This window comes from Urocitellus parryii, chromosome X (assembly GCF_045843805.1).
Source record: "Urocitellus parryii isolate mUroPar1 chromosome X, mUroPar1.hap1, whole genome shotgun sequence".
Lineage (NCBI taxonomy): Eukaryota > Metazoa > Chordata > Mammalia > Rodentia > Sciuridae > Urocitellus > Urocitellus parryii.
Genome location: NC_135547.1, coordinates 118519029 through 118543888, shown reverse-complemented (window position 1 = coordinate 118543888; position 24860 = coordinate 118519029). Strand labels below are relative to the sequence as shown.

Here is a 24860-nt window from a genome sequence, read left to right as displayed (position 1 = left end):
TTTTAAAGAGAGAGTGAGAGAGGAGAGAGAGAGAGAGAGAGAGAGAGAGAGAATTTTTAATATTTATTTTTTAGTTCTCGGCGGACACAACATCTTTGTTGGTATGTGGTGCTGAGGATCGAACCCGGGCCGCACGCATGCCAGGCGAGCGCACTACCGCTTGAGCCACATCCCCAGCCCCTCTTTCTTCATTGTTATAAAATAAGGGCAAATGAAATAGTAACCCAGTTGTATAATATCTGCTGTATAGGTGTGATGGTTAATATCACCAAACTAAATGCAGTCTGACAGGCATCATCACTACATAGTCTTTGAAATTTTCATTCATTTGCTGTCATATCATGGTCTGAATTTGGTGTATACAAGGTAGTTTCAGAGCGTTTACACACAATGCATGAAAGTGTGGATTATGTGAAAATCAAATATATCTCACATTTTGTATGATAATATGGAGCTAGAGTGTATTGAAAATCTACCTGTCTCTCCCTTTCCTTCCTTCCTTTCTCTTGCTCTCTTTCTTTCTTTTGATGGGGTCTCATCATGTTGCCCAGGCTGACCTCCATCTCAAAGTCTCTCTGCCCCAACCTCTCAAGTAGCTGGGAATTATGGTCATACACCACTATGCCCAGTTTATATATCCCTTTTTATTAAAAAGAGTCACTGGGGGCTGGGATTGTGGCTCAGTGGTAGAGCGCTTGTCTAGCACGTGTAGGGCCTTGGGTTCAATCCTCAGCACCACATAAAAATAAACAAAATAAAGGTATTGTGTCTAACTACTTCTAAAAAATAAAATTAAAAAAAAGAGTCACTGTTTGATCTACCAGAGGGATTAGCAAAAATTGTTGTTTAGGTGTCTCATTTTTTTCATCTTAATAAATACATTTTAGTTTTTGAACATCTTATTAACTACCTAGTCTATAATATGAACATAAGGGTAGCAAGCATATTAATCTATATCTGTGAGGTGAATTATTTATAAGTGATTCATCTTAAATTAACCTAATTGAGGTATAATATACATGAAAAATGTATATCCACCCCACTAGGGCTGGAAAATAAAGCTCAATGGTAGAGCACTTGCTTAGCATGTGTAAAGCCCTAGGTTCAATGCCAGCCCCCCCCACACACACAAAAAGAACAGAAAAAGGTATACCTAATTATATATAACAAGATGTACTCATTTTCAGTGTATAGTTTTGTGTGAACTAGTCCACTTAGCTCATCCTTTGACATTATCAGCCAGTGTCCCTTCAGGTTGGTATTAATCCACTGATAATATTTATACTGAGCCATATTAGAAATACTTTAAAAGATTGACTTGGTATGTGGGTTTGCATTTATCAATGAAATGGTCTGAGACTTTTATGTGTTTTTATTCTTATATTTCAAGTATGTAGGTGGTCCCATGTCTCAGCCTTACTAGATAGTTTCACTTTTAATGTGTAAATAAAAATAATTCAAGGCTTCATTGTAAGTACTGTGGGAAGTCCAGTGGTCTGAGTATTTGGGGACCAGGATACTATACAGCACTGTCAGCAACATAAATATTAACCAGTTACCAATCTCATGACCGTTCTCCCACTGGGAATGTCTCAGACAGTGCAAATCCACATATTCATAGTTATGTAATGGCTTTGTTTTCATTTTACTTTTTGTCAGGCTAGAAGAAATCTTACTAGTTTTGTTACAGAATGGAATAAAGATGACAGTGAAAGAGAGTCATTTTATTGTTTCAGGTGTATAAATAAATCACAGAATACTCATTTTTAAATTTAGTAAACCTCTGCTATAACTTGATACATATTGGCAACATAGTAAACACAACCATTTTATGGTACTGGTGTGAAAGAAGTTTTTGACAAAGTAATAGGAATTTTGCAGTGCATTTTTAAGATCTGCAGGAGACCAGAGTAGCCAAGTAGCAAAAGAAGGTTTGAATCAAGACAGTATCATACTTTCTGAACTTTTAAGAACTGATTTCAATTCCTACCTACTGAGAGACTTCTGGGTCTTATATTATGTCTCCTGTGTTGTCTTTGTTTTTTGAAACTTTCTGAAGCACAGAAGAATAGATCTATCCTAATGTGTTTCCTAGGGAATATACTGTCCTTTAAAAACAAAAACAAAACAGAAGTGCATTTGTGGCTTGCATTCTTCAGTGGCTTGTTTTTCCTTGTGTACCAAGGAAAGTAATGAATTTTATTATGGTAGAAAAAAAGTGTTTCTCCGTTAAGCTGTGGTGGAATTAGTAAATGAGGCTCAACAAGAAAGATGAGCTGGGTCAGCAGGATCTGTGCTTTGAATTGGTGACGCAGTATAGTCAGACATTTGCAAGGACCAGCTCTTCATCTTTCTTGCTGAGTAACTTTTTGGCCCAGTCATACAGTTATTTTCCTCTCTCACCAACTTGCAGTCTAGTGGTAGAGTCAGACCTTGATCAAGATGTAGAGTCAGACCTTGGTCATACACATCTGTAAAGGTGGAACTTTGATGCATGTTATAAGGAGGAGGCTTGTGCTGAGAGAGCAGATGGGCTTCAGACCTCCTCATGGTTGCAGTAAGTGCAGACTGAGTCAGGATTTGAGGGATCATTGAGTGTTGAGTGGGGCAAGGGCAAAGGGAACAGACCCTGTAATGGTAGAGAAAATGGCAAGAATGACTAGGGCTCCGCAAGTAAGGGATATCTAGGGAGAGAGGGCTAGAGGCATGTCCAGTGGTTGGAACCCTGATGGGCCTTACAGGCCACCTGGAGAGGCTGCTTATAGTTGTTAGATCAATGGAGTTTGGGGAGAGTTTAAGGAGGAATGGTGGGACATGAAATCAGATATCCAATTTCAAATAAAAACCTGGTTGCTGGGGGCAAACACAGAAGGGTAAGGAGGCGAGGCAGTACTCCAGGTGAGAGTACCAAGGGCTTGACCTGGGATAGGAGCATTCAGGTAAATTGGAAAACGGATTTAGAAAATAAAATCTTACTGCCACATGGTGATAGACTGGATGGGTTTGGAGGAACAGGCAAGAGACAAGTAAAGAGCAAATCTTTGGCTAGTGTTCACTGAGATATGGGACAGAAGTCAGGCCCAGGTTTAGTGGGGGAAGATGTGAGAATAGGCATTCTGGCTGAATATTTCACACTTTACATCTTAATGGAAGATTCAAACAGGGCAGATCCATCTTAGGGTAGAAGCAATTTTATATTTAATGGAAATAAATGAGAAAGTAGAGTTTGTTATGTAGGAATTTTATCATTGACTTAACTTGAAGTCAGACCTTTTCTGTAGGAAGTCTATGACAAGATCCCATTTCTCACACCTGCATTTTTTGTCTGTGTGCTATCTCACGTTCTTGATAGAGTATTAATATTTTCATTAGACTAGCCTCCTTTTAGAGACTTACTCAGCATGAAGTAAATACATTGGTCTTTCCTTTTTTAAATATAAGTTTTTTCATAAAATACTTTTAGTATACAAATAAATTCAAATTGTAAACTGTCTAGAGTGTATACTAGTGTGTCATACTAGTGTGTCCTGTGATATCTCCATAATGTAAACCTTTTTTTTAATCTTTATTTTATTTATTGTTATGTAGTGCTGAGGATCGAACCCAGCGCCTCGCATATGCTAGGCGAGTACTCTACCGCTGAGCCACAACCTCAGCCCCATAATGTAAACCTTAGTGACAATTGTTTGAGCTATTGATGTCGATTTACCAGGACTTGGCTTAATTTGTTTTTGGCCAAATGAATTTAAGTCTTTTGTTTTTTTTTAAGTTGTAATTGGACACAATACCTTTATTTTATTTATTTTATTTGGTGCTAAGGATTGAACCCAGCATCTTGCACGTGCTAGGCGAGTGCTCTACCACTGAGCCACAACCCCCAGCCCCTGGCCAAATGAATTTTTAACAAAAAAGTAAATAATGTGTTTTCATACATCTTTGAAGATATATTTCATTATAATATTTTAATGGACCATGTCACAGAGTTATTGTAAAAGTAATCATTATTTTATGAAAAACGAGATGAATGTGAACATTTTAGCATCAGGATTAATAGTTTTAATAATTCTTGAAGAACCGGTCTTTTAAACATCTCTTTTGTTTAAGGCTTATTTTTACAATATATTAATATTTTCAGCAAAGTTTTGCCAGAAATCACGTAATTTCAGCCCCATCAGTTGGTGGACAAATCCTTAACAAGTGAACAGTCTCAAAAGGGGAATATCTGGAGGGGATATTACAACATAGTTAAAATGAAAAGATAGTTTAATGAATGAACTATTTTTAAATGACTAGTTAAAATGAATAGCCGCATTACTAACATTTGATGCTGGATAATTCTGTGTTGTGGGAACTGTCCTGTGCACTGTAGGATGTATAGCAGATCCTGTTCTCACTAGATGCCAGTAGGTCCCTTCTCCTATTTGACAACAAAAAGTGGCCCCAGACCTCTTGGAGGGAGGTCATGTTGCCCTAGTTGAGAACCAATGAAGTAGATGTAGGTTTCAATTTCAGATGCACATTGTTATGTTAAAAAGAAGCTGTTGCAAGGGGCTGGGGCTGGGGCTGGGGCTGGGGCTCGGGCTCAGTGGTACAGCACTTGTCTCACATATGTCAGGCATTGGGTTTGATTCTCAGCACTGTATATAAATAAATGAATAAAATAAAAATCCATCAGGAACTAAAAATATTTTTAAAAAGAAGCTGTTGCAAAAAGATATAGAGTAATATGAAAGTTACATGATTTTTAATGTACGAAACAATAGTGAAGTCATTTTTGGTTGACAAAATGTGTGATAGGAATGATAAATTCCAACTTCAGGATAGAAGTTACCTCTGGGAGAGTGAATGGGAATGGGGATGGCATTTATGACATTTTACATTTTCAAAAGGCAAGAGAGAGATCAGAAGCAAATAAGCCAAGATCTGTTCAGCTGCTAAATCTGAAAGAAGTGTATAGTTTTTCTGTATATTTGCAAGATTAGTCTTTTTTGAACTCCCATGGCATATTATACAACATTTTACTGTACTTTTCAACTTTTGTCTTGCATTTTTAAATTCCTGTCATGCATTATTACACACTAGGTTGTAAGCTTCTGTGTACCTGAGACAGCTTCATTTCCTTATTCATGTCAAACACAGGATGCAACAGAAAACCTTACATAAAGCAGAAGCCCAGTAGACATTTGTTAGCTGAACAACTTGAGATGCTCCCCTTCATGGCCATACTAAATTGTTTCTTTTCTGATTTGGTCTGAAGTACTTAAATTTTAGTATTGACAAACTATGGTAATTTTCAAGTAATAAAAAATACGAGGCACGGACAGGTGTGGTGGTATACACCTGTAATCCCAGTGACTCTGGAGACTGTGGCATGAGTATCACGGGTTCAAAGCCAGCCTCAGAAACTTAATAATTCCTGTCCCAAAATAAAAAATAAAAAGTGCTGGGGATGTAACTCAGTGTTAGAGTGCCCCTGGGTTTAACCCCCAGCACCCCCCCACCAAAAGAAAGTCACAATTGCTATAGGATTTCTTGAAGAAATCTAGCATATTATGGACGATATTTTAAATTTCTGTGATATTTGGCAAATACATTAGCTCTATTGTATTCTCCCTGCTATATAGAATGTATCCTGAGTCTGAGTTACTCTCATTTTATGGTTTTTACTCCGTTTAAAAACGATGTCTCTTTCACAATTTAGGTTTCTATAAAATAATAAATATGGAAATAGTGAAATACTTACATGGAATTGTAAGTACATGATAACAGGTATTGTTAGAAAATTATTTGGAAGCTGGGTGCAGTGATACACACCTATAATCCCAGCAATTTGGGAGGCTGAGACAGGAGGATCACGAATTCAAAGCCAGCCCCAGCAACTTAGCGAAGCCCTAAGCAAGTCAGTGAGACCTGGTGTCTAAATAAAATAAAAATAGGGCTGGGAATGTGGCTCAGTGGTTGAGTGCTCCTGAATTCAATCCCCAGTACCAAAACCAACAACAGCAACAATAAAAAAACTATTTGGAAATTTTTATTGGTGCGTGCGTGTGTGTGTGTGTGTGTGTGTGTGTGTGTGTGTGTATTTATATATATTTTTTTTCAGAGAGATGTGGAAGAGAAATACTGATCCTTCCTTGGAAGGTGTATTTTTGTGAGGATGTTTGTATGCATGCATGTTTTAGAATCTATCCTTTTCCACAACATAATTTACATATATGGTTTGTGAAGGCAATATTACATGCATGGTCATGGTTGAGAAATGGCATCCCAGATCCATGTTACTGAGTTTCAAATGTCAGCTCTCCTATGTATCAGCTGTGTGATCTTAGGACAATTTTGACACTTCACTGAACTCTGTATCCTCATCTCTAAAACACGCATAAAATCTTTCTCAGAGTGATGATTTGAGAATTGAATAATATAATCCAGGGGAAGCCCTTAGCATGGGGCCTGGCACAAAAGTCGTTAAAAATAATTGAAAATAGAGCTTACTTTCTTGGATGCCATATCAGTCTACAAAGTAATGGTATCTATGTATGTATGGTTTTGCTCCTGCTGAAGGAGCATGGGAAAGCAGTTAGACTGTTAGGATATTTACATATAAACATATTTAAAATACTTGTGAGGTTGTATTCCTTGCTGTTCAGATGAAGAAATAAGCATTTCTCCCAAGGAAGGGCTTCCTCAGAGAGTAATTAAAGAATGAATTGTAGAGTATAACCTTTGAAATGGTTTAATCCTTGAATAGTAGAATAAAATAGAATCAATATTTTTGTCCGTCCTCTTTCATGATGCATGTTGGATTTCTAACTTAGAGAGCAAAACATTTAATACAATGACTCCTGCTGCTTCTTTACACAGTGTATGATCAGTTTAAAGAATTCACTCTTCCAGAGCATTCTTACATAACTGCATTCTAAAATAAGTTAGTAAATTTTATGACTGCTAATACCAATTAGTTCCTTTGCCAAAATCTTAAGTAAGGGAAAATTAATACTGAGAATAAAACAGTGACTCAGAAACTTTAGGTAGTCAACAACAGGAGTAGTTACCAGGTCTCTGTCCAATATGATTGGTTGGTTCATTGGTTGGTTGGTGATCAAGGCTTGTTTTTTATGGGGTAGGGTTTTGTTTTTGTTTTGCAGTGCTGGGGATGGAACCCAGGGCCTTGTGCATGCTAGGCAAGTGCTTTACCACTGAGCTGCATCCCCAGCCCTGAGGTGGAGATCTTGATACCGGAAAAACTAACTATAGGTCCTCCAGATATTTCTGTGTTAGTTACTACTAATATCATTTTTCATTTTCTCTGTTTTTTTTTTCTTTCTGCTGAAAAAATTTATTCTGGGAACTGTTAAATGCCTTAATATAGTTTTTTCTCTCATGAAGTTAGTATAATTTAGGAACCTTTATCTAAAATTACTTAGTCTTTTTGTATTGCAAATTCCATTTTTGATACAGAATTAAGGATGAAGCATGGGATTATCATTAATGGATTACTGATATATTTTATCACATTCTTAATTTGTTTCTTAAAATACCAGCTTTTAACTACCTCATTATTAATACAGAGCAAGGTACTGAAACAAATAGCAAATTATGCCTATCTTGTTAACTACAGCTGGTGACATTCTGTTGCAGACGTTGTGGGGGCAATGGCATGCTTTCATGAATAAATTGAATTTAAATCACAAGTTCTTCATGTTTTTTTAAAATATTTATTTAGTTGTAGATGAACACACAGTATCTTTATTTATTTTTATGTGGTGCTGAGGATCGAACCCAGTGCCTCACACATGCGAGGCAAGCACTTTACCACTGAGCTACAGCTTCAGCCCCTCTTCATGGTGTTTTGTTATGTATTTTTCTTGTTTGTCCACACCTATGTTGTGTATGTCATCTCTGGGTGGTGGTGGAACAAGTAATAAAGCTTGGCATGTGATCACCTCCTGCCTTTCTATTAAATATCCATGAAGATATTTAAAAAGAAAAACAGGAGCTCATAACAGTTCTGTAAATAAAAAAAAATCCATCAAAGATTATTGGCAAGGAGAATTGATTTCATTAGCAGGAATGGTTTAACAAACATAGTCTTGAATGTCATGCTATTTATTCACCTTTGTGAACCCAAGTTGGTCAAAATATCCAAAGGGAGTAGGAAAAGACTTGGATCCATGCCCATAGAGGCTGGACAGCAAGGAGCTGGAGTTCTCAGTGCCTCACTATGCCACATTAGCATCTATATTTCCAGATCATTTCAGAGACTAAAATGCCCCCAGATACAGTAAAACAAGAAGTAGAGAAGGAGTAGAAGAGGCATGTAGCATCCACAGAGAAGTGTGGGAGCAGGCTGTGCTAGGAAATGTGTTCTCTAGATCCCGCACAGGAAACAGCAAGTGGCATGTGCTCCTCCAACTTTTTATTCATAGAACGGTGCCCAGGCAGTCCAGCCTCAGACTAGCCAAACTCAATAAGAATCTTTGCTAGGAGTCCAGGTTTTGAAATCAGGCTCAGGCTACATCAATCTGTATTTGAAATTCAGATGGCTGAAGAATCCAAGTTCTCTTTTTGCTGCCAGATATCTGCCAGTCCTGGTGGCTCTTTTTTTTCATCCTTAGTAATTATGAGGCCACAAAAATGGAGGGGAGGCCCTGTGAAGAGACATGGCAAAGAAGACATTGCCCTGTAGTGGCAGCACCTAGATCTGAAGATGTTTTTTTTTTTTTTCTTTGTAAGAAGCAGATGAAGTTGAGACATCTGCTTAGTTTCCTGAAAGAGCTCCATGAAGATATGACCTCTACAGATGGAACAAACTGAAACGAGGCAAAAATTGCAGAAGTTGGCTGCTGAGATAAGGAAAGAAGATCAAGAAACCTAAAATGGAGCCAATAAAGAACAAAATTGGTGCAGCATTTTGAGTAATTCACTCATTAACTGTTCATTCATTAAATATTGGACAACATAACTACTCTGTGCCTGCTGTTCTAGGCACACATGATGTAGTCGTGAACAAAGCATATCGAACAATTACAAAAGATCCACCTAAAAGTTCTGAGGCTTACCCTGGTATAGTGGTGTATGCCTGTCATCTCAGCGGCTTGGGAGGCTGAGGCAGGAACAGCCCGAGTTCAAAGCCAGCCTCAGCAACTTAGTGAGACCTTGTCTCAAAAATAAAATGTAAAAAAGGCTGGGGATGTGGCTCAGTGATTTAAGCAACCCTGAGGTTTATAGTGAAAAATAATAGAAAAATCGGAGCAGAAACATTTAAGTTCGTTAGAAGAAAACTATTGTAATTTCATTGATCTTGAGATAATATTAGTTCAAAAAATACAAACATTCCCCTCTAGATATATTCCGATAATTTCAAATTTTTATTTCAAGGAAAATGAGAAGTTCTAAAAGTAATAAGGCAGAGAATAAAAATAAGTTATCTACATTAGAACAAAAGCCAAATTGGCCACAGACAACTTTTCTATAGCACTAAATACTGGAGACCATCATTGTTCCCCATTTAGAGCCTCATGTACTATTACTATAATTTCTTTATGTTTGAAAATGGCAGTCCTTCTTTTCAAACCGTTAATTTTCTTCCTCTTGGAAAAGTATATAGTATATGGATTTTGTTGCAAGTCACTCCACTCCTATTAGCCTTTAAGTTGCTTTAATAAGCATATATAGATTTTTCCCTGTGAGCGATGTGAATGGTTCCTTCCAGGGCTTTGCAGTACACACAAGTTTACAGGGACTCTTCAAGAATGTAAGACTTCCCCTTCCTTCTGCAAACTTGCCATGCATGTGTGAGGATGTTCAGGAAAATACCATCCTTCCTCAGAAAGCCATTCAGCAATCCACTCTGGCTGAGTAAAAAATTAATGCAAATATTTCACTCAATAATGAATATTTCACAAAAATTTGTGAAAACTGTAGGAGAGAAAGGCTATTGGTAAACAGTGAAGCCAATTCAATATGTAAATAAATATAGATGAACTTAATCACTCTCGTGTGTGTAATTTTAAATTAGATTTGACAGCCAATACCTAATCTCAAAAATAAATTCATTTAACAAAGCAACGTAAGATCAGGATTTGTAACTTCAGGTTAATTCAGGAGTTTAAGGTTCCAATAATATCAACTGGTTCTGGCATAAGAATAGTAGGCTATACAGGACTAAACTGGAGATGACTAAGAAAGCTCTGAAAACAAATCTAGAATATGTATGTGAGAATATAAAATATAAGAAAGAACTAAAAATCCATACTGAAGGGGATTCGGACAATTGATTCTATATTTAGAAATGATATTAAATCTAGATTCCCTCATTATGTCATATTATAATAAATTACATATAGATACAGATTTAAGGAAAGACATTAAATTATTAAAATACCAAGGCACATAAATATGGATAAATATCAGCCACACTTAAGTTAAATAAGGAGTTTGGGAATAAGAGTAGTGAACCTAGTTACAAAGGCCTATATTAATAAATTTGATTATATAATAACAAGATATATTCAGCAACAACAAAAACCCTAAATAGTTTGATAATCACGTCAACCTGGGGAAACTTTGGTAACAACTTTTCATCCTTGAATCAGCTAGGAAAAAAAATTTACCCTAGTAGACCTCAATGCACTAACCAGGTGATTAAAAAAAAGAAAACTTCTCTATGTCATTTGGCATTGGTTGTAGCCTGGATATTCTCATACACTGCTGAAGGGAACTGTGAAATGATACAGTTTTCAGTGTCAGTTTGGCAATATATATTAGGACCCTTTAACATTATTTATATATTAGTTGTCAATGGATCTTTATTTTAGCTTATTTATATGCTGTGCTGAGAATCGAACCCAGTGCCTCACGCCTGCTAGGCAAGTGTTCTACCACTGGGCTACAATCCCAGCCCAGGACCCTTTAACATTATTGATATATAAAATTGAACCAGTTGTCTTGCTACAGAATGTACCTTATGGAAATAAAGATGCAGGTATTGAAGTTATTCATTGATAGACTGGTTAAATAATCATCCATTAAAAATGGTGGTTTTAAAAATAATGACAGGTCAAAATGTTGCTTATACAGTATCAAGTGAAATAAAGGCAACATACAACAAGATGTACTACATTACTATTCCAATTTGAGAAAAATTTAATTGAAGAAAATATGCCAAAATGTAGCAAGGGTTATATGAATATTTTTGATGTCTCCTTTTTACTATTTTTATTCCTTTTATATCCTGCCACTTTTGAGTAGCCTGAAGACATCAACACTTCTAGTTTATGATTCATGCATATTCCATTGCCATCTCAACTGTTTGTGCCTTTTCCTCTTCCCCTTCTCCTTCACCTTCCTTGACCGTGTCTACAGTGTGGTAAGAAAGAGAGTTTTGGAACCAAGAAATGGAGGGCTATGAAGGAGGAGGATCTGGTTTCTTTCTTTCTGGGTTCTTGCTACTCTGTCCCAGAATATACCCCCAGGTAATTGGTTCCCCAATTGGAAAACCATTGAAGAATAACTTTCCTTCTGCCTTTTTCCTTTGCAGGAAACACATGAAATTGTGGCAATCAAGAAATTCAAGGACAGTGAAGGTATATATGTATTTTTTTTCCTTCTTTATTAAGATTTTGTAAAGGAATTGTGGAAAGATGGGGTTTAGCTGGTTGGACCCTATCTTTTTCTTAAGATTTTAAAGACATCATCTCAGAAAGTGAATATAGCTTATTTATTATCATGCTTTGGGCTGAAAAATTTAGTTCCTTTCATATGAATCTTTTCATGTATCCTGATATTAGAACATTTATCATGTGTTTTACAGTACAATCAACATTGGAAATCTTGCTTCAAAGACTGTATAGAAGTCATCTACACTGTTTTCAAATATAATTAAAATGAAAAGGCTGATTTAAAGTAAATGCTTCTCCGAGTCACACAAATAGCTAGTGTTTTGTGAAAGGTTTCTGTACTGGTTACTGTGCTCTCCAGCTCCTAGTCAGAGTTAGAAATACAAGAATAATGAGAGACAATATCAAGGGGTGATTTTATATTTAGAATCACTCATTTGAAGAATAAAAGCTTTTTGAGAAGAAATAGCATACTTTGAAGGTCTTCATCACACATCTAGACCATTTCAAATAGAATGTTGAAATTACTCTATGCTGGGAAAGAAAGCTTAAAATATAGCATTTAGTAATTCATCTGGTTTTTAATCTCTACTGTTGGCCAAAGATAGCCAGCTGATCATGAAAATCTGCATGGCCTTTAAGGAGTTGTAGGGAGTGTTTCTTCACATTTTTTTAGACAGAGAACTCCAGTAGAAATACATTTGTATCCTAACCCCACATACTGTACTAGATGTAACTAAAACAAAAGTATCACAAACTACTTTGTTGTACTAATGTAAGGTACTCCATTTTCTGTTCTCTCCTGTTCGTATAAACTCACATAAATGCCTATCTATTGTAGCATCAGATAAATTGATTCTACTACTAATGAGCCACAGCTTGCCATTTGAAAAACAATGACCTAGGGGTAAGAGGAACCAGCATAGCATCAACCTTTGTATCTAATCAGAAGTATGAAGATTGCCATCACAGCCTGCCCTCATCAGATCCCATTTACTAAGCTCTGTAAGATACCAACTTCTACATTTATGAATAGCTTTTCCTTACCCTCACCCTCACCCTCAGAGACTCGGCAAACAAGAGACAACTGAAAGGGCTTGCTAACAAAAATGTCCCAGGATAGATTCAGTACTGTTTGATGTAATCGAACTCTGATGTTCTGGTTATGTGGAGCACATGCATATCAGCTGGGAACTTTAGCAGCCATTGTGAGGGCAGCCTTAAAGGAAGGCAGTGGAAAACTGCTTTTAGCTTTTTCTGGGCTGGGACAGGTGCAGGGGGTGGGGGTGCAGAGGGCATGCTTCAAAGGGTGTGCTTGGTCTAAAGGAAGCAGTAGCCCTGGGTCAACCCACCGTGAGACCATTGGAAATGAGCTCTTTGAGCAGTGACTTTGGACTAACGACAGGTGACCCAGAGACAAATGATGATCTCCTAAAAAGAGTGGTTGCATCAGTAGATGAAAGCACAACTTTCGTATGCGTGTAGAGGCTTCTGGCTGTGCATTCATCTTACAGGGCACATCGGCAAGCATCAGGTATCACCAAAAATAATAATTGTCATTGGGTTTTTAAAAAGGAGTGCAATCTAGGCCATTTATACCATTGCTTTTTTTTTTAAACTAAATACCATATTTTTTTACAATCTCTATCCTGTGGCATACCAGTGATTTGCTATAATTATGATATATGTTTTTGTTCTGTTGAGTTATACATGACATATTTATATAAATGTGGAGTGTATCTTATTCTAATTAAGATCCCAGTCTTGTGGATATACACAATGGTGAGATTCACTGTGGTGTTTTCATATATGTACATAGAAAACATGTCAGATTCATTCCACTGTCTTTTCTCTATCCCCATCCCCTCTCCCTTCCCTTCATTCCCCTTTGTCTAATCCACTGAATTTCTATTTTTCCCCTCTCCGTCATATATTTTTACCTGTTATGATACCTTCAGAGTGGCAATCAGTGGTGTATCTGCAGTAATTCATAACACACTGAGCCAGGTACTGTAAGGGCAATAAAGATAACACATGTGAAGCTTATAACCTATTGGTAAAATTAAGACCTGTAAATAAATAATCGTAAAACAGAATGAAAAACAGTGCCTGAGACATGATTCATTTTGACATAAGTGAGATTGTGTCTAGCTGTGGCATCCAAAGGTATGAGTATAGTCTAGACACGGAAAAATTTTGATCTGTCATTAATTTGCTGTGCCCTCATCTCTGCTAGACCATTATTAATCACCCCTCACTGGCACGGAGCCTTATCACCTATCCCACTTTGTTAATGTACACCTACATGTACTTTTAGAGAGATACTTCCGAAGCATTTCTTTGATAGAATCTGAAGACATATCCAATTATTAATAAACTTTTTAGTTCCATCCTGTTATAGGCCCACTTTCCTACTGTTTCCAGTTCTCCCTGGGACATCTACTACTGTTGTCTGTGTCTTTTATCTTTTTCCTCCTGTCAGAGTAATGTCTTTCTTAATGGAATGAAAGAGTACATGTATGGTGAACAACCCTTTTGGAGTGTGGAATGAACATAAATAGTTTCATACAGGTGAGGCTGTCCAACTCCTGTGTAAACCATTTAATCTGAATCATTTTATTATCTTAAATTTCAGTTAAGCCTGTTATAATAGAAGGTATGGTGTCATAATAATATTGTCATGTAGCTCTTATTCATCTCTTCTATTAGTTACTCTGAAAGTATCCTTTTGATATTGCAGTGGTGATTATTCTAAGTTAATGTTTTAAAATCTTTGTAAAGATGATGGTATAATTCCATAAAAACAACATTAAACTGAAGCAGGATCTGTAATTGGTCTGACTGACATTCAATCTAATGAAGTATTCTCAAATTGATATCAAGGGATATTTTGTGAGAGTATATATTACCTTCTGGTAGATTTGAAAGATTCTGATAATATCTTTAAATATTCTTAAATCCATATGTTGTCACAAATTTGTGGAAAACATTTTCAGGGCTACAATGTTAAGGTAGACCACTATTTAGTTCAAGAGGTCCCTATTATTCCAGGATTTCAATTACTATTTAAAATGGGGGAAAATTCATAGTAAATAAAATGTTATATTGGAACTCTCAGTTGAAAAATTGTAACTAAAATTATGAATGAATATAAGTATTTTATACTTAATACAATTGAAGTTATAATAGCAACTATACTGTAAAATTGTAGACTAGGCTAATGAATGACTTCCACAATAAAAAGAGGGTCATTAAAAGAATATTCAAAAAAATATTTAAAAAGCTTTGTCAGTTTTCTCTTCATTTTTTGTATTCCTGTCTTTCTGTCGTCATCTTTTTCAGGTTTTTATTCTCTAGTTGTTAGCTGGTATAACTCTATCAGATCATTTTTTCTCAGTGTCTTTTTCTATAATTCTCCCTTGAAAGACTTTGATACCTTGGGGTGAGAACAGAAACTCTTATTAAAAGGAAGGAATGTGGACTGGGATTGGAGCTCAGTGATAGAGCTTGTGCTTAGCATGCTTGAGGCTCCGGGTTCAATCCTGAGCATTCCCCCCAAAAAGGAGGAGACGGTGTGGGAGGAGGATGTTTGAGGGCAAATTTTAATCTGAGAACACTTCGTTAGTTAGATTTTTCTTATTTCAATGACTTCTGCCTCTTGACATGTCATCATAAATTGGAAGTGTCAGTGAATTCTTAGCAGTACTTAAATGATGGTATTATAAATTTGTCAATTAAGTTTCCACAGAGAAACATTCTGGTGAATACCAAACCAACCATAAGTCTTCATCAAATTATTTGCTCATTATTTGGATTTTCTGAGAAGATCAAAAAATGACCACAGACTATAAAGATAATAGATACTATTTAGGTAAAAGGTACTTTTCAGACTATGTGTAATTATAAATTTAGCCTAATTACCCTACTCTTCCTGTAATTCCAGTCTTATGTGATGAGATGTGATGTTCACATGATAATATTCTGTCACTGTTGGTTCATCATTCTCACCCATTGGCATGTATAAAAGCCTTCTGCCCCAAACTTATTAAATGATTTAAGAGCACTGATTTAGATTAGGTGGCTTTGGTGGTTTTTTTTTTTTTTTCTTTGTCTTTTTTGGAACTGGGGGTCGAACCCAGGGCCTTGCGAATGTAAGGCAGACGCTTTGTCACTGAGCTACATCCCAGCCCTAAACTAGGTGGCTTTGGACCAGCAAGAATTAAAAATATCGTCTTCTAAATCTTTATTTTAGGAGAACCTGTGGTCTAGAATTAATTTTTTAGTTTTTTAGGTGGATACAATATCTTTATTTTTATTTTTTTTTTAAATTTTTATGTGGTGCTAAGTATCGAACTCAGTGCCTCTGCATGCTAGGTGAGCACTCTTCCACTGAGCCACAGCCCCAGCCCTCTAGAATTTATCTTTGACTCATGTTTGGATATTCCTTTTGATTCTTGGGACTTTTCTATCTTTCCTGGAATGTACAAATGATGGGATGAGGAAGGATCTTCCCTACTTGTCACTGGGCCTTGGTACATGGTAAGGGGGCTGACTCTGGGGAGCTGTGCAGCAGTCCATGTTTAATGTGGAATTTTGGTTGTATCTCTAATTTTATATCAAATAAAATTGCTGTGTTTCATGTCTTGCTTATGTATTTTATAAATATTTTTCTCTTGGGTGGACATATTTATTCTTCTTAATTATTAGAACATGTTTAATTGATCATCTTTTCTTTCCTCCAATTTATTTCATTCTTATTTTTACCCAAACACTAGAAAAATCTATACTTTGTATCATGTTACAAAGCAAGAGTTCATAATCTTGAGTCGTTAAATTCAAGGGCCTCTATTCTCTGAAAGAGAGGTCTTGAAATAAATTTCCCAACCCTTGATTAAGCAAAGAATTTGATTAACTGGGCTTGAGTTTCCTGCCTAGTCATGGTTTCACCACATTTCCTTTTCATGTCCAAAATGGATCACTTTCAAATCGCAGGGATTCTTCTAAGACTTGGTGACCATTTTGTGCCTTTTGTGATTTCATGAGTTTCCACTGTCCTTTTACCAGATCTTCATCTCTGAAGATTGAAGGGTCCTCATCTTTTTTGGTACATTAAACAGTAGCACCAGCATTCCAACGTTCCTGACCACGTTAATTGCCCTGCTGCTAATGTCCCTTCTTCAATCAGGACAAGCAGAATCAAACGTGGTGCCCCTGTGGTTTCAAACAAGGATGGATTGACTTTTCTTTTTCAATATATCTGTTTAAAGGCCTGTGTTGGGGGCCTCTTTGGCTATACAAAAATGTCAGGTTTGTGATTTCACAAAGTAGGTTATAGCTATTCCTGGATTTCTTTTCCAAGCCCACAGTTCTTTAAAAATAGAGTTACAATAGAGTTTCTGCTCATCTTTAGGTTCTTTTCATCACTTATTTATCTTTGAGATTTCTTTTGCTCTTATGATCTTCCTTCTTAAAAAATAGTTACCTTTTACTTTAGTGAATCTTTTGATTTTTAGATATGGTAACTTGCCTCACTGGTAACCCTATGAAAGTGGGTCAGATTTTGTTTGTTCTTACCTAATGTACTTTCTTCTACCATGTCACCTAGTTCTCATTCAGTGGAGTTATGTATTTATCTGCACATAACTTTGTCAGAGTAGCCCTGCCTTCACTAAACCCTCAGTGATAAGTGGTGATGAGTTCAGCCAGTATGCGCACAAGCAGGTGTGTTGCGTAGAAGTGCTAACTCTTGGAGATGGATGAGACCTTGAGAGTAATCTAGCTTAACCCTAGCTGCAATTTATTGTTGACAAGTTTGTATGTGATTAACTGAGACGAAAATGCAAACCCAGAATCTTCACCGAGTTTTTCTTCCACTTGCAGCTTGGCCACTTAGCTTTAGTAGCAAGTCAAGTGCCCAAGTCTGGTAGCAGAGTGTCAACCCAAAGCTGGGTGTTTTGGCTCATTCTCCAAATCTCATTGTGTTACATTACTGCCACCTATGTCCCTGTGTTTGACCTAGTCTGTGACCCTCAGCCTACTCATCCTAAGATAGTTAGCTATCCTTTCTAGCCTTGGTTTCTTCTTTTGTGAGCAGGAAGAGCTAGCCTGTATAGAGAACCCACAAGGACTCTTTCAACTAGAAGACAGTGATTTTTCTGCTGTTTTCACCTTTAAAAAACTGCCCCATTGAAGCACTTTGCTGCTTTCTGCTCTTCTGGGGAGAGCAGCCTATGCACATGGAGCTTATATTCCTTTTCCCCATCATCTCATCATTTGCTGCCTCAATTTTTATCTTAAAAGTGCAGGACAGGCTGAGAACCTTAAAAATACTTAGAGAAACAAAATTATAGGATGTTCCCAGTAATGAAGAGTGCACATTTTGCCTGCACTTTGGGAATTAATAACTCCATTTCCTGCCTGCTCTCATTCATTACAATTTTAATGCTTAAGCACTTACCTCCACTTTTATTACCTATGACTGGCATAAAGTAAAAAAGCATTCATTTCCTAAAAATAGGCTGCTAAAATGAGGTTGTTTTGGCACTACATGCTAGTTGATTTAGTGTGCTTCTTTTTGCAGGGTCATTTATCTTCTCTTTATAACCATTGTTCAGTGAAATCAGTATAGATTTGAATGATGTATAACAAAGTACCAAAAGTCATTTAGGCTTATAATCAGTAAAATTTTAACGAAAAGAAATAATTATTAGATTTGGAAGAGACCTTAAAATTGGGAGGACATTTATTTATTTACTTTACTGATGGAAAGTTAAGTGGCTTGCCCAGAGTGACATGTCACACTGTTAATTAGTTAAAATACTAAATTGAAAATCTAGATTTCTATAGTCTTGTTCTAGCATTCCTTCTACTAAAGCCATTCTGATTCAGATATTCTGAGGTGGCTTTATCCTTTAGCAAAGTGAAACTGCCATAGATCAATAATACAAAGTGCCCTCTTTTCACTTGCTTTACGTGTGCCAACAATTCATCAAGCATTTGATTAGGGAAGATATACCAGCTGTATTTACTTACTGACTTGGTATTACACAGCTCCAGCATAGTTTATGGGTACTTTTTTTTTGTACTGGGATTAAACCCCCAGGTGCTCTACCACTGAGCTATATCCCCCACCCTTTTTATGTTTTATTTTGAGACAGAATCTCACTGAGTTGCTAAGGACCTCGCTAATGACCAAGGCTGCCTTCAAACTTGTTATCTTCCTGCCTCAGCCTTCCAAGTTGCTGGGATTACAGATGTGTACCAACATGCCCAGCTAGTTTGTGGATACTCTTAAGGATTTCATACACACAGTTCTTGACCTCAGTACTATCAGTTTTCTGGAGCCTCCATTTTTTGCAATCACATGTTATAAAAATAACCAGTCAGAGGTGAATTAGGGAAAATCAATTCAGTTTCTGTCTTTTTATGTGATAAGCAGTCTATTCAAAGTTCTTGAGAGAGAAGGGAGTAAAAGCATTCTTCTCAAAACTGAGAGGGCAGGGCTCTGGGGGTATGCTCAGTGATAGAGTGTCTGCGTAACATGCTTAAGGCCCTGAGTTCCATCCCCAGCACCAAGCAACAAAACAGAACAAAACAACAACAAACCACACACACACACATATGCAAAACAAAGAGGGCAAAGTGCCTATTGTTTGCTATCCTGCACTGTTTCCCCCACCTCTGAAAAGAGGAAGAATTAGCAACACATGAGCAAAGATTTCATGGCTCTAGCTGAAGCATTTATGTAGGAAATATTTATCATTCACCTCTTTGTAGCAGGTGCAGTGCTGGGTGGTGGGGTGTATATTGTTGAATGGAAGAACTTAGTCCTATCCTCCTAAAGCTCTGGGTTTAGCAGGGGTGACCACACAGGTGGTAAAACAGTAAGCAACAAATGTACTGGTTAAGCATCTCTGACCTGGAAATCCAAGTTTGGAAATATTGCAAAACCTGAAACATTCTGAATGCCACAATTGGAAATGACCTTGAATGACATGTCACAGTCAAAATACAAGTGCACTAAAAAATCATATAAATTTACCTTCAGGCTGTGTGTATACCAAACATACATGAATTTTGTGTTTTATCTTGACTTCCAATCCCAAGATAAATATCTCATTATGTAAAAGCACATATTTCAAAAATCCAAAAACATCCCAAATCTGAAAGACTCCTGGTCTCAAGCATTTTGGATAAGGGATGCTCTATCTATATTAAAAGAAAAAAAAATGATGTGATAGCAAAAGAAAAGCCTAGACTTCTGTGATAAGGTATAGTGGGAATGGGGCCCTCTTGTCTCAAGGCCTGGGAAAGACTCTTGAGGAGTGATATTTAAAAGAAAAACAGAAGGAGCCAGCAGCCCTATAAAGAGCCAGGGTGGTAGACTGAATAGGGGACAAATTGAAAGGTCCTATGGCTAAAAAATAAGGTTTAGGGTTATTTTGGGAACTGAAAGCCTAAGATGATGAAGGGAAAGAGGAACAGAAGGTGAGGTTTCCTGGTATGGCTTCTTTTGGAGACTGGTGGTGGTCCCCCAGGCTGCAACATCTGGGGCTGCTGTAACACTAACCATCACAGAATACCACTTCTCTGGCTAGGCCCCACCTTGGAGAACAGCTGGCCCTATGGCCCTATGGCCCTCATAGTCCTTGAAGCCAATTTGAGAAGTTCCCTGATTGCATCTCACTCATTCCCCCTTACTGCCAGGCGGTATCTACTGTCTTGTGCTTTTTCCCCCAATGTGGGTTGGGCTGGTTCACTGCTTCTGCCACTGTTGTCCTTCCCTGCCACTGTTTTTTGTCTTCCCACAGGCAGCATCTCTGACCTTTCCTGGTCGGTGTTCCAGCATTCTCCAACAGTTGTCTGACTGAAGTAGAATACTTTGCTTATGTAACCAGTTCACAAAGGAGTGTTGACTTTATGTTCCTATTTGTTACAAATGCTCCACTGCTACAAAGCCTCTGTTTCTATTTCAGTCTCTTCTTTGAACTCGGTTTGAAAGGGGTTTGAGAGAAGGGGCTGGGATAGAAAATGAGCTGAGATACACTCCGGGCTCTGTACTTAGAATCTCCCTCTCCTTTTGTGCCCCCCATCCCTGCTTCAGCCTTTTACCTCTTGTGTAACTTGTGTAGAAACATGTCTTCCTAGAAATGCCCATATCCCCAAATTCCATTTTCTTCCTCCTTAAATTTGAAGATATGAGCTGGGCACTGTGGCACATGCTTGTAATCCCAGCAGCTCAGGAGGCTGAGGCAGGAGGATCTCTAGTTCAAAGCCAGCCTTAGCAAATTTGAGGCGCTAAGCAACTCAGTGAGACTCTGTCTCTCAATAAAATACAAAATAGAACTAGGAATGTGGCTCACTGGTTGAGTACCCCTGAGTTCAGTCTCCAGTACAAAAAAAAAAAAAAAAAAAAAAAAGATATGCCTAGACCTGAGAGTGACCCAACCTCTCAAAGTTAGGATTGTGGCCCTTACCCCAATCTTGGAGCCAAATCATAACTTTGGGATTTTAGAATGGAAATATGGCGTGTTATATAGCACCCTGTAGTCAAATAGTATTTCTGTAGCACAACATATAAATATTCATATTCATATGAACACTGTAAATGGTCTCATGTCAATTCAATTTTGCATCTAAATGAATTTGTCACACTTAGAAATGATTTCAGTTTTTAGATTGTTTGGGGATTTGAAATTATAGATGAGGGATTATGAACCTTTACCCTCACATATACATACAATAACACAGTACTTTTGAATTTCCCAGAGCTATTATAAACACTCATTTGAAATGAAATATTAGCTCTTCACTCCCTGCCCATTAACTATCTGAGTTAAGGTGACTTCTGTTCTTTCTCCCTATCTGTGGAGCTTATCATGAGTGAAGTTGGTGGTATGCAAGGGCATATACTGGTTCAGCATCAGTTCTTATCCCAGAACAGCTATACCATCTGGGATGGACAGATGGACATGCCACAGGAAGGCAGCGGGAACCTATAGCAGCTGCTATTCAGAGAGGCAATCACTCTTAAGAAGTCCCTGCAGTTTGGCCACGAGCTACATTGTGGATGCCTGGCACACAACCTCTGTTCAGTGTGGTGACTTACATGCAGATGGGGGAATAAAACACTCTTTAAAGCCAAAGCTTGAGGGCAACCTTAGAGACATCAGCTGCTACTGACGCTGGCAGCAGAGAAGGACCTCTATGCACTGATACACTTGATTCTTATGGCCCTTTTAAATGCCTTCTTCCCCAGTACAGAGAGTTAGAGTTAAATGACAGTGAATTTGTATGCTGTTCCTATTAACCCATGTTTCTGTACATACACTTTACAATAAGAAATATAAAGCTGGGTGTGGTGGCACATGCCTGTAATCCTAGCCACACGGGAGGCTGAGGCAGGAGAATTGCAAGTTCAAAGCAGCCTCAGCAACAGTGAGGTGCTAAGCAACTCAGTGAGACCCTGTCTCTAAAAAAAAAAAATACAAAAAAGGGATGGAGAATGTGGCTCAGTGGTTGAGTGCCCTTGGGTTCAATCCCCAGTACCAAAAAAAAGGAAGAAAAAAAAATAAGAAAAAGCAGAAAATCAGTTCCATGCTGGTCAGGCAAGCCTTTTCTTCTTTAAATTCTTCTCAATTTTTTTTCCGAACAAGAAAATATATTACTTAATATTCCATCTGTAATCTTAAGCAGAAGTACCCAAAGTAGAAGATGAAATTGGGATGTTTTCAGTGTTCTTAAAATTCTTTGAAAAGTAGTTTGAAAACTTTAATTTTTCTCTCTTCACTATTGTTTACATTCTAGAAAATGAAGAAGTCAAGGAAACGACTTTGCGAGAGCTTAAAATGCTTCGGACTCTCAAACAGGAAAACATTGTGGAGCTGAAGGAAGCTTTTCGTCGGAGGGGGAAATTATACCTGGTGTTTGAATATGTTGAAAAAGTAAGGCATTGATTGCCAGTGTACAGATTTGCTTGTCCATTTCAGATATTATCGAAGAAAGTATTATTTAGTATACCTTGTCAATGTACTCATAATCTAAGCCTTGAAAAATGAAAATATTATCCGTAATTATGTCCTGAAATATATTTAAGGATTTCATACAATTTAACAGTACAGAGATAACCTCAAGTTTAAATAATATACCAGTTTGTATTCTGACATCTTAGAATCTATGGACTAACAACTTATTTTTAGACTTGATTTATTTTAATTAAACCTAAACGGAGTTTCTGAAAGAGAAACAGGAGAATTAACAAATGATGGTCCCGGTGATAGAGGTATGTGTCAGATCCCACCACGCCTGGATATACTGGGAGCTTGAATCAGACCTGGGGTGGTAAATGTGCAAAGTACCTTTTGTGAATTGCAAGTGCTTGAGCTTTATGTGAGGGAAGGGGGCCTGCCAGGAAGCCTAAGGTGAGGCTTGAGGCAGTAGATGAAACCAGGAGTGAGGAATTGGAAGCATGGAAAAGAGGAAAAGCAGGTGTTGTTTGAATTTACTGTATACTTGCCTTAGCACTTAAAAAAAGAAAGAAAGAGGGCTGGGATTGTTGCTCAGTGGTAGAGCACTGGGTGCTTACATGTGTAAGGCACTGGGTCAGATCCTCAATACCACATAAAAATAAATAAATAAAATAAAGGTATCGTGTCCATCTATTAAAAAAGAAGAAGAAGAAAGTTATTAGTGACATTTTAAATAATTTGACCTAAAGACAGTATACACTACAGTAATGTATATTAGGTGCCTTGGAATTTTTGGAGAACAGCTTACCCTCAGGACTTGGTGATGGTCAAAGCTTAAATACAATAGTAGAGGAAACATGCCAGAGAAGCCTTTTGGAGGTTTCCTAGATGAATAAATAGGTGGCACTTGCTGATATCCTGATATTTTCTAATGAAAATTGAAGTTGGAGGAGTTGTTTGCTTTAGGTCAATTCCCAGGTGCTTGTTATCCCATGACAGAGCATCACTGCCATTGTCATTATCAGGTTGGAAGCAGTGTTGTCAAGATGACTGTCCAGCAGTGCAACTTTGAATTCATTCAGCCATTACAAAAAATTTTGTGAAATTTATATGTCGTAATTTCATTACTTGCTAGCAAAACTTAAAAAATACTAGGTTCTTTGTCATTTTAAGCCACGGCTTTTATGTTTCTTTTCCAAAATCTGTTGGAAGTTTCTTCTTCTGTGTCAATTTAGGTATTCCCCTAAGGTACTTTCCCAAAAAAGTAAAACTAAAAGTTGATTAAAAAAAAAAAAAAAAGGAAAAGTTATAAGAAAAGGATTGCTATGCTAGGATCCCAGGGAAAATCAGATGCTATTTATTTTTTAGTTGTCATACAGTTTGCAGTTTTCACTGCCAAATAATAAAATTTCAACAAATCTAGTATTTCACTATTTTTTTTTTCTGATCTATTTATGGTGATTGCTCATGATAATGTCACTGTAGTAGAACAAACTGAGAAATCACCTCTGTGTATTACCTCCTGGGTGGGTAATTTGGCATGTTTGAGAGCTCTCTCCTGGTAAGTGTCCAAACTGCTACCAGAATTGCAGGCTTCTGATGCTCAGGCCTGGGCCTTTTCCCCTGCCCTAAGGTTCTTAAGTGGAAGGTGACCATGACACCTGCTCATTAGTGTCAATGCCTAACAGTTAACAGTGTGTCTCAGGAGGGCAAGGAGATAGCAGAGACCCTTGATTATAATGTCTTCAACAAAATAACAAATTCAAAGGTAAGCAGTGCAGGACTGGTATGGCAGCTCTGCTCTATAGTTTTAGGAACTCTGGTGGGCTGCTTCTGCCCTTTTTGCCCATTCCTGAATATGGCCCTTATCTTTAAGGTTAGAATAGATCTCCAGCTGTCATATGCCATTGGCCAGGGTGTAGTTACATGGTCACACTGGCTGCTTGGCAGAGAAGAAATGGATTCTTCATTCAGGGCAACTAGGTCTCCAACTGAAAATTTTATCTCTTTGGAGTAAGGCAAGAATAGCTATCAGTGGACAATATCTCTGCCATTGAGGACCTAGGGTGGAATATGAAATGAGGGATACAATTTGTTTTTGTTTTGTATATTACAAAGCCTTCCTATTTCTCCTGTGTATTTGGGACCTCCTATGTATTTGTTAATTGAAAAAGGCAATTTAAATGGAGAATCACTAAAAGTGATGCATATATTCTTTCAACATTTTATTTTAACTCAAAGCATAAATATACACTTATAATTCTTTAGAGGTGAG

General features: G+C 37.4%; 1 protein-coding gene across 3 annotated transcripts in view; it reads left to right on the top strand.

Moving 5' to 3' along the window:
* The window catches only part of Cdkl5 (cyclin dependent kinase like 5), a 115484-nt gene that overhangs the window by 37829 nt on the left and 52795 nt on the right, over window positions 1-24860 (top strand). For all 3 annotated transcript variants that reach the window (XM_077793952.1, XM_077793951.1, XM_026396737.2), the window contains exons 3-4: window positions 11540-11585; window positions 22425-22561. In XM_077793952.1, coding sequence (XP_077650078.1) covers window positions 11540-11585; window positions 22425-22561 — 183 coding nt within the window. The remainder of the gene's footprint in view (window positions 1-11539; window positions 11586-22424; window positions 22562-24860) is intronic.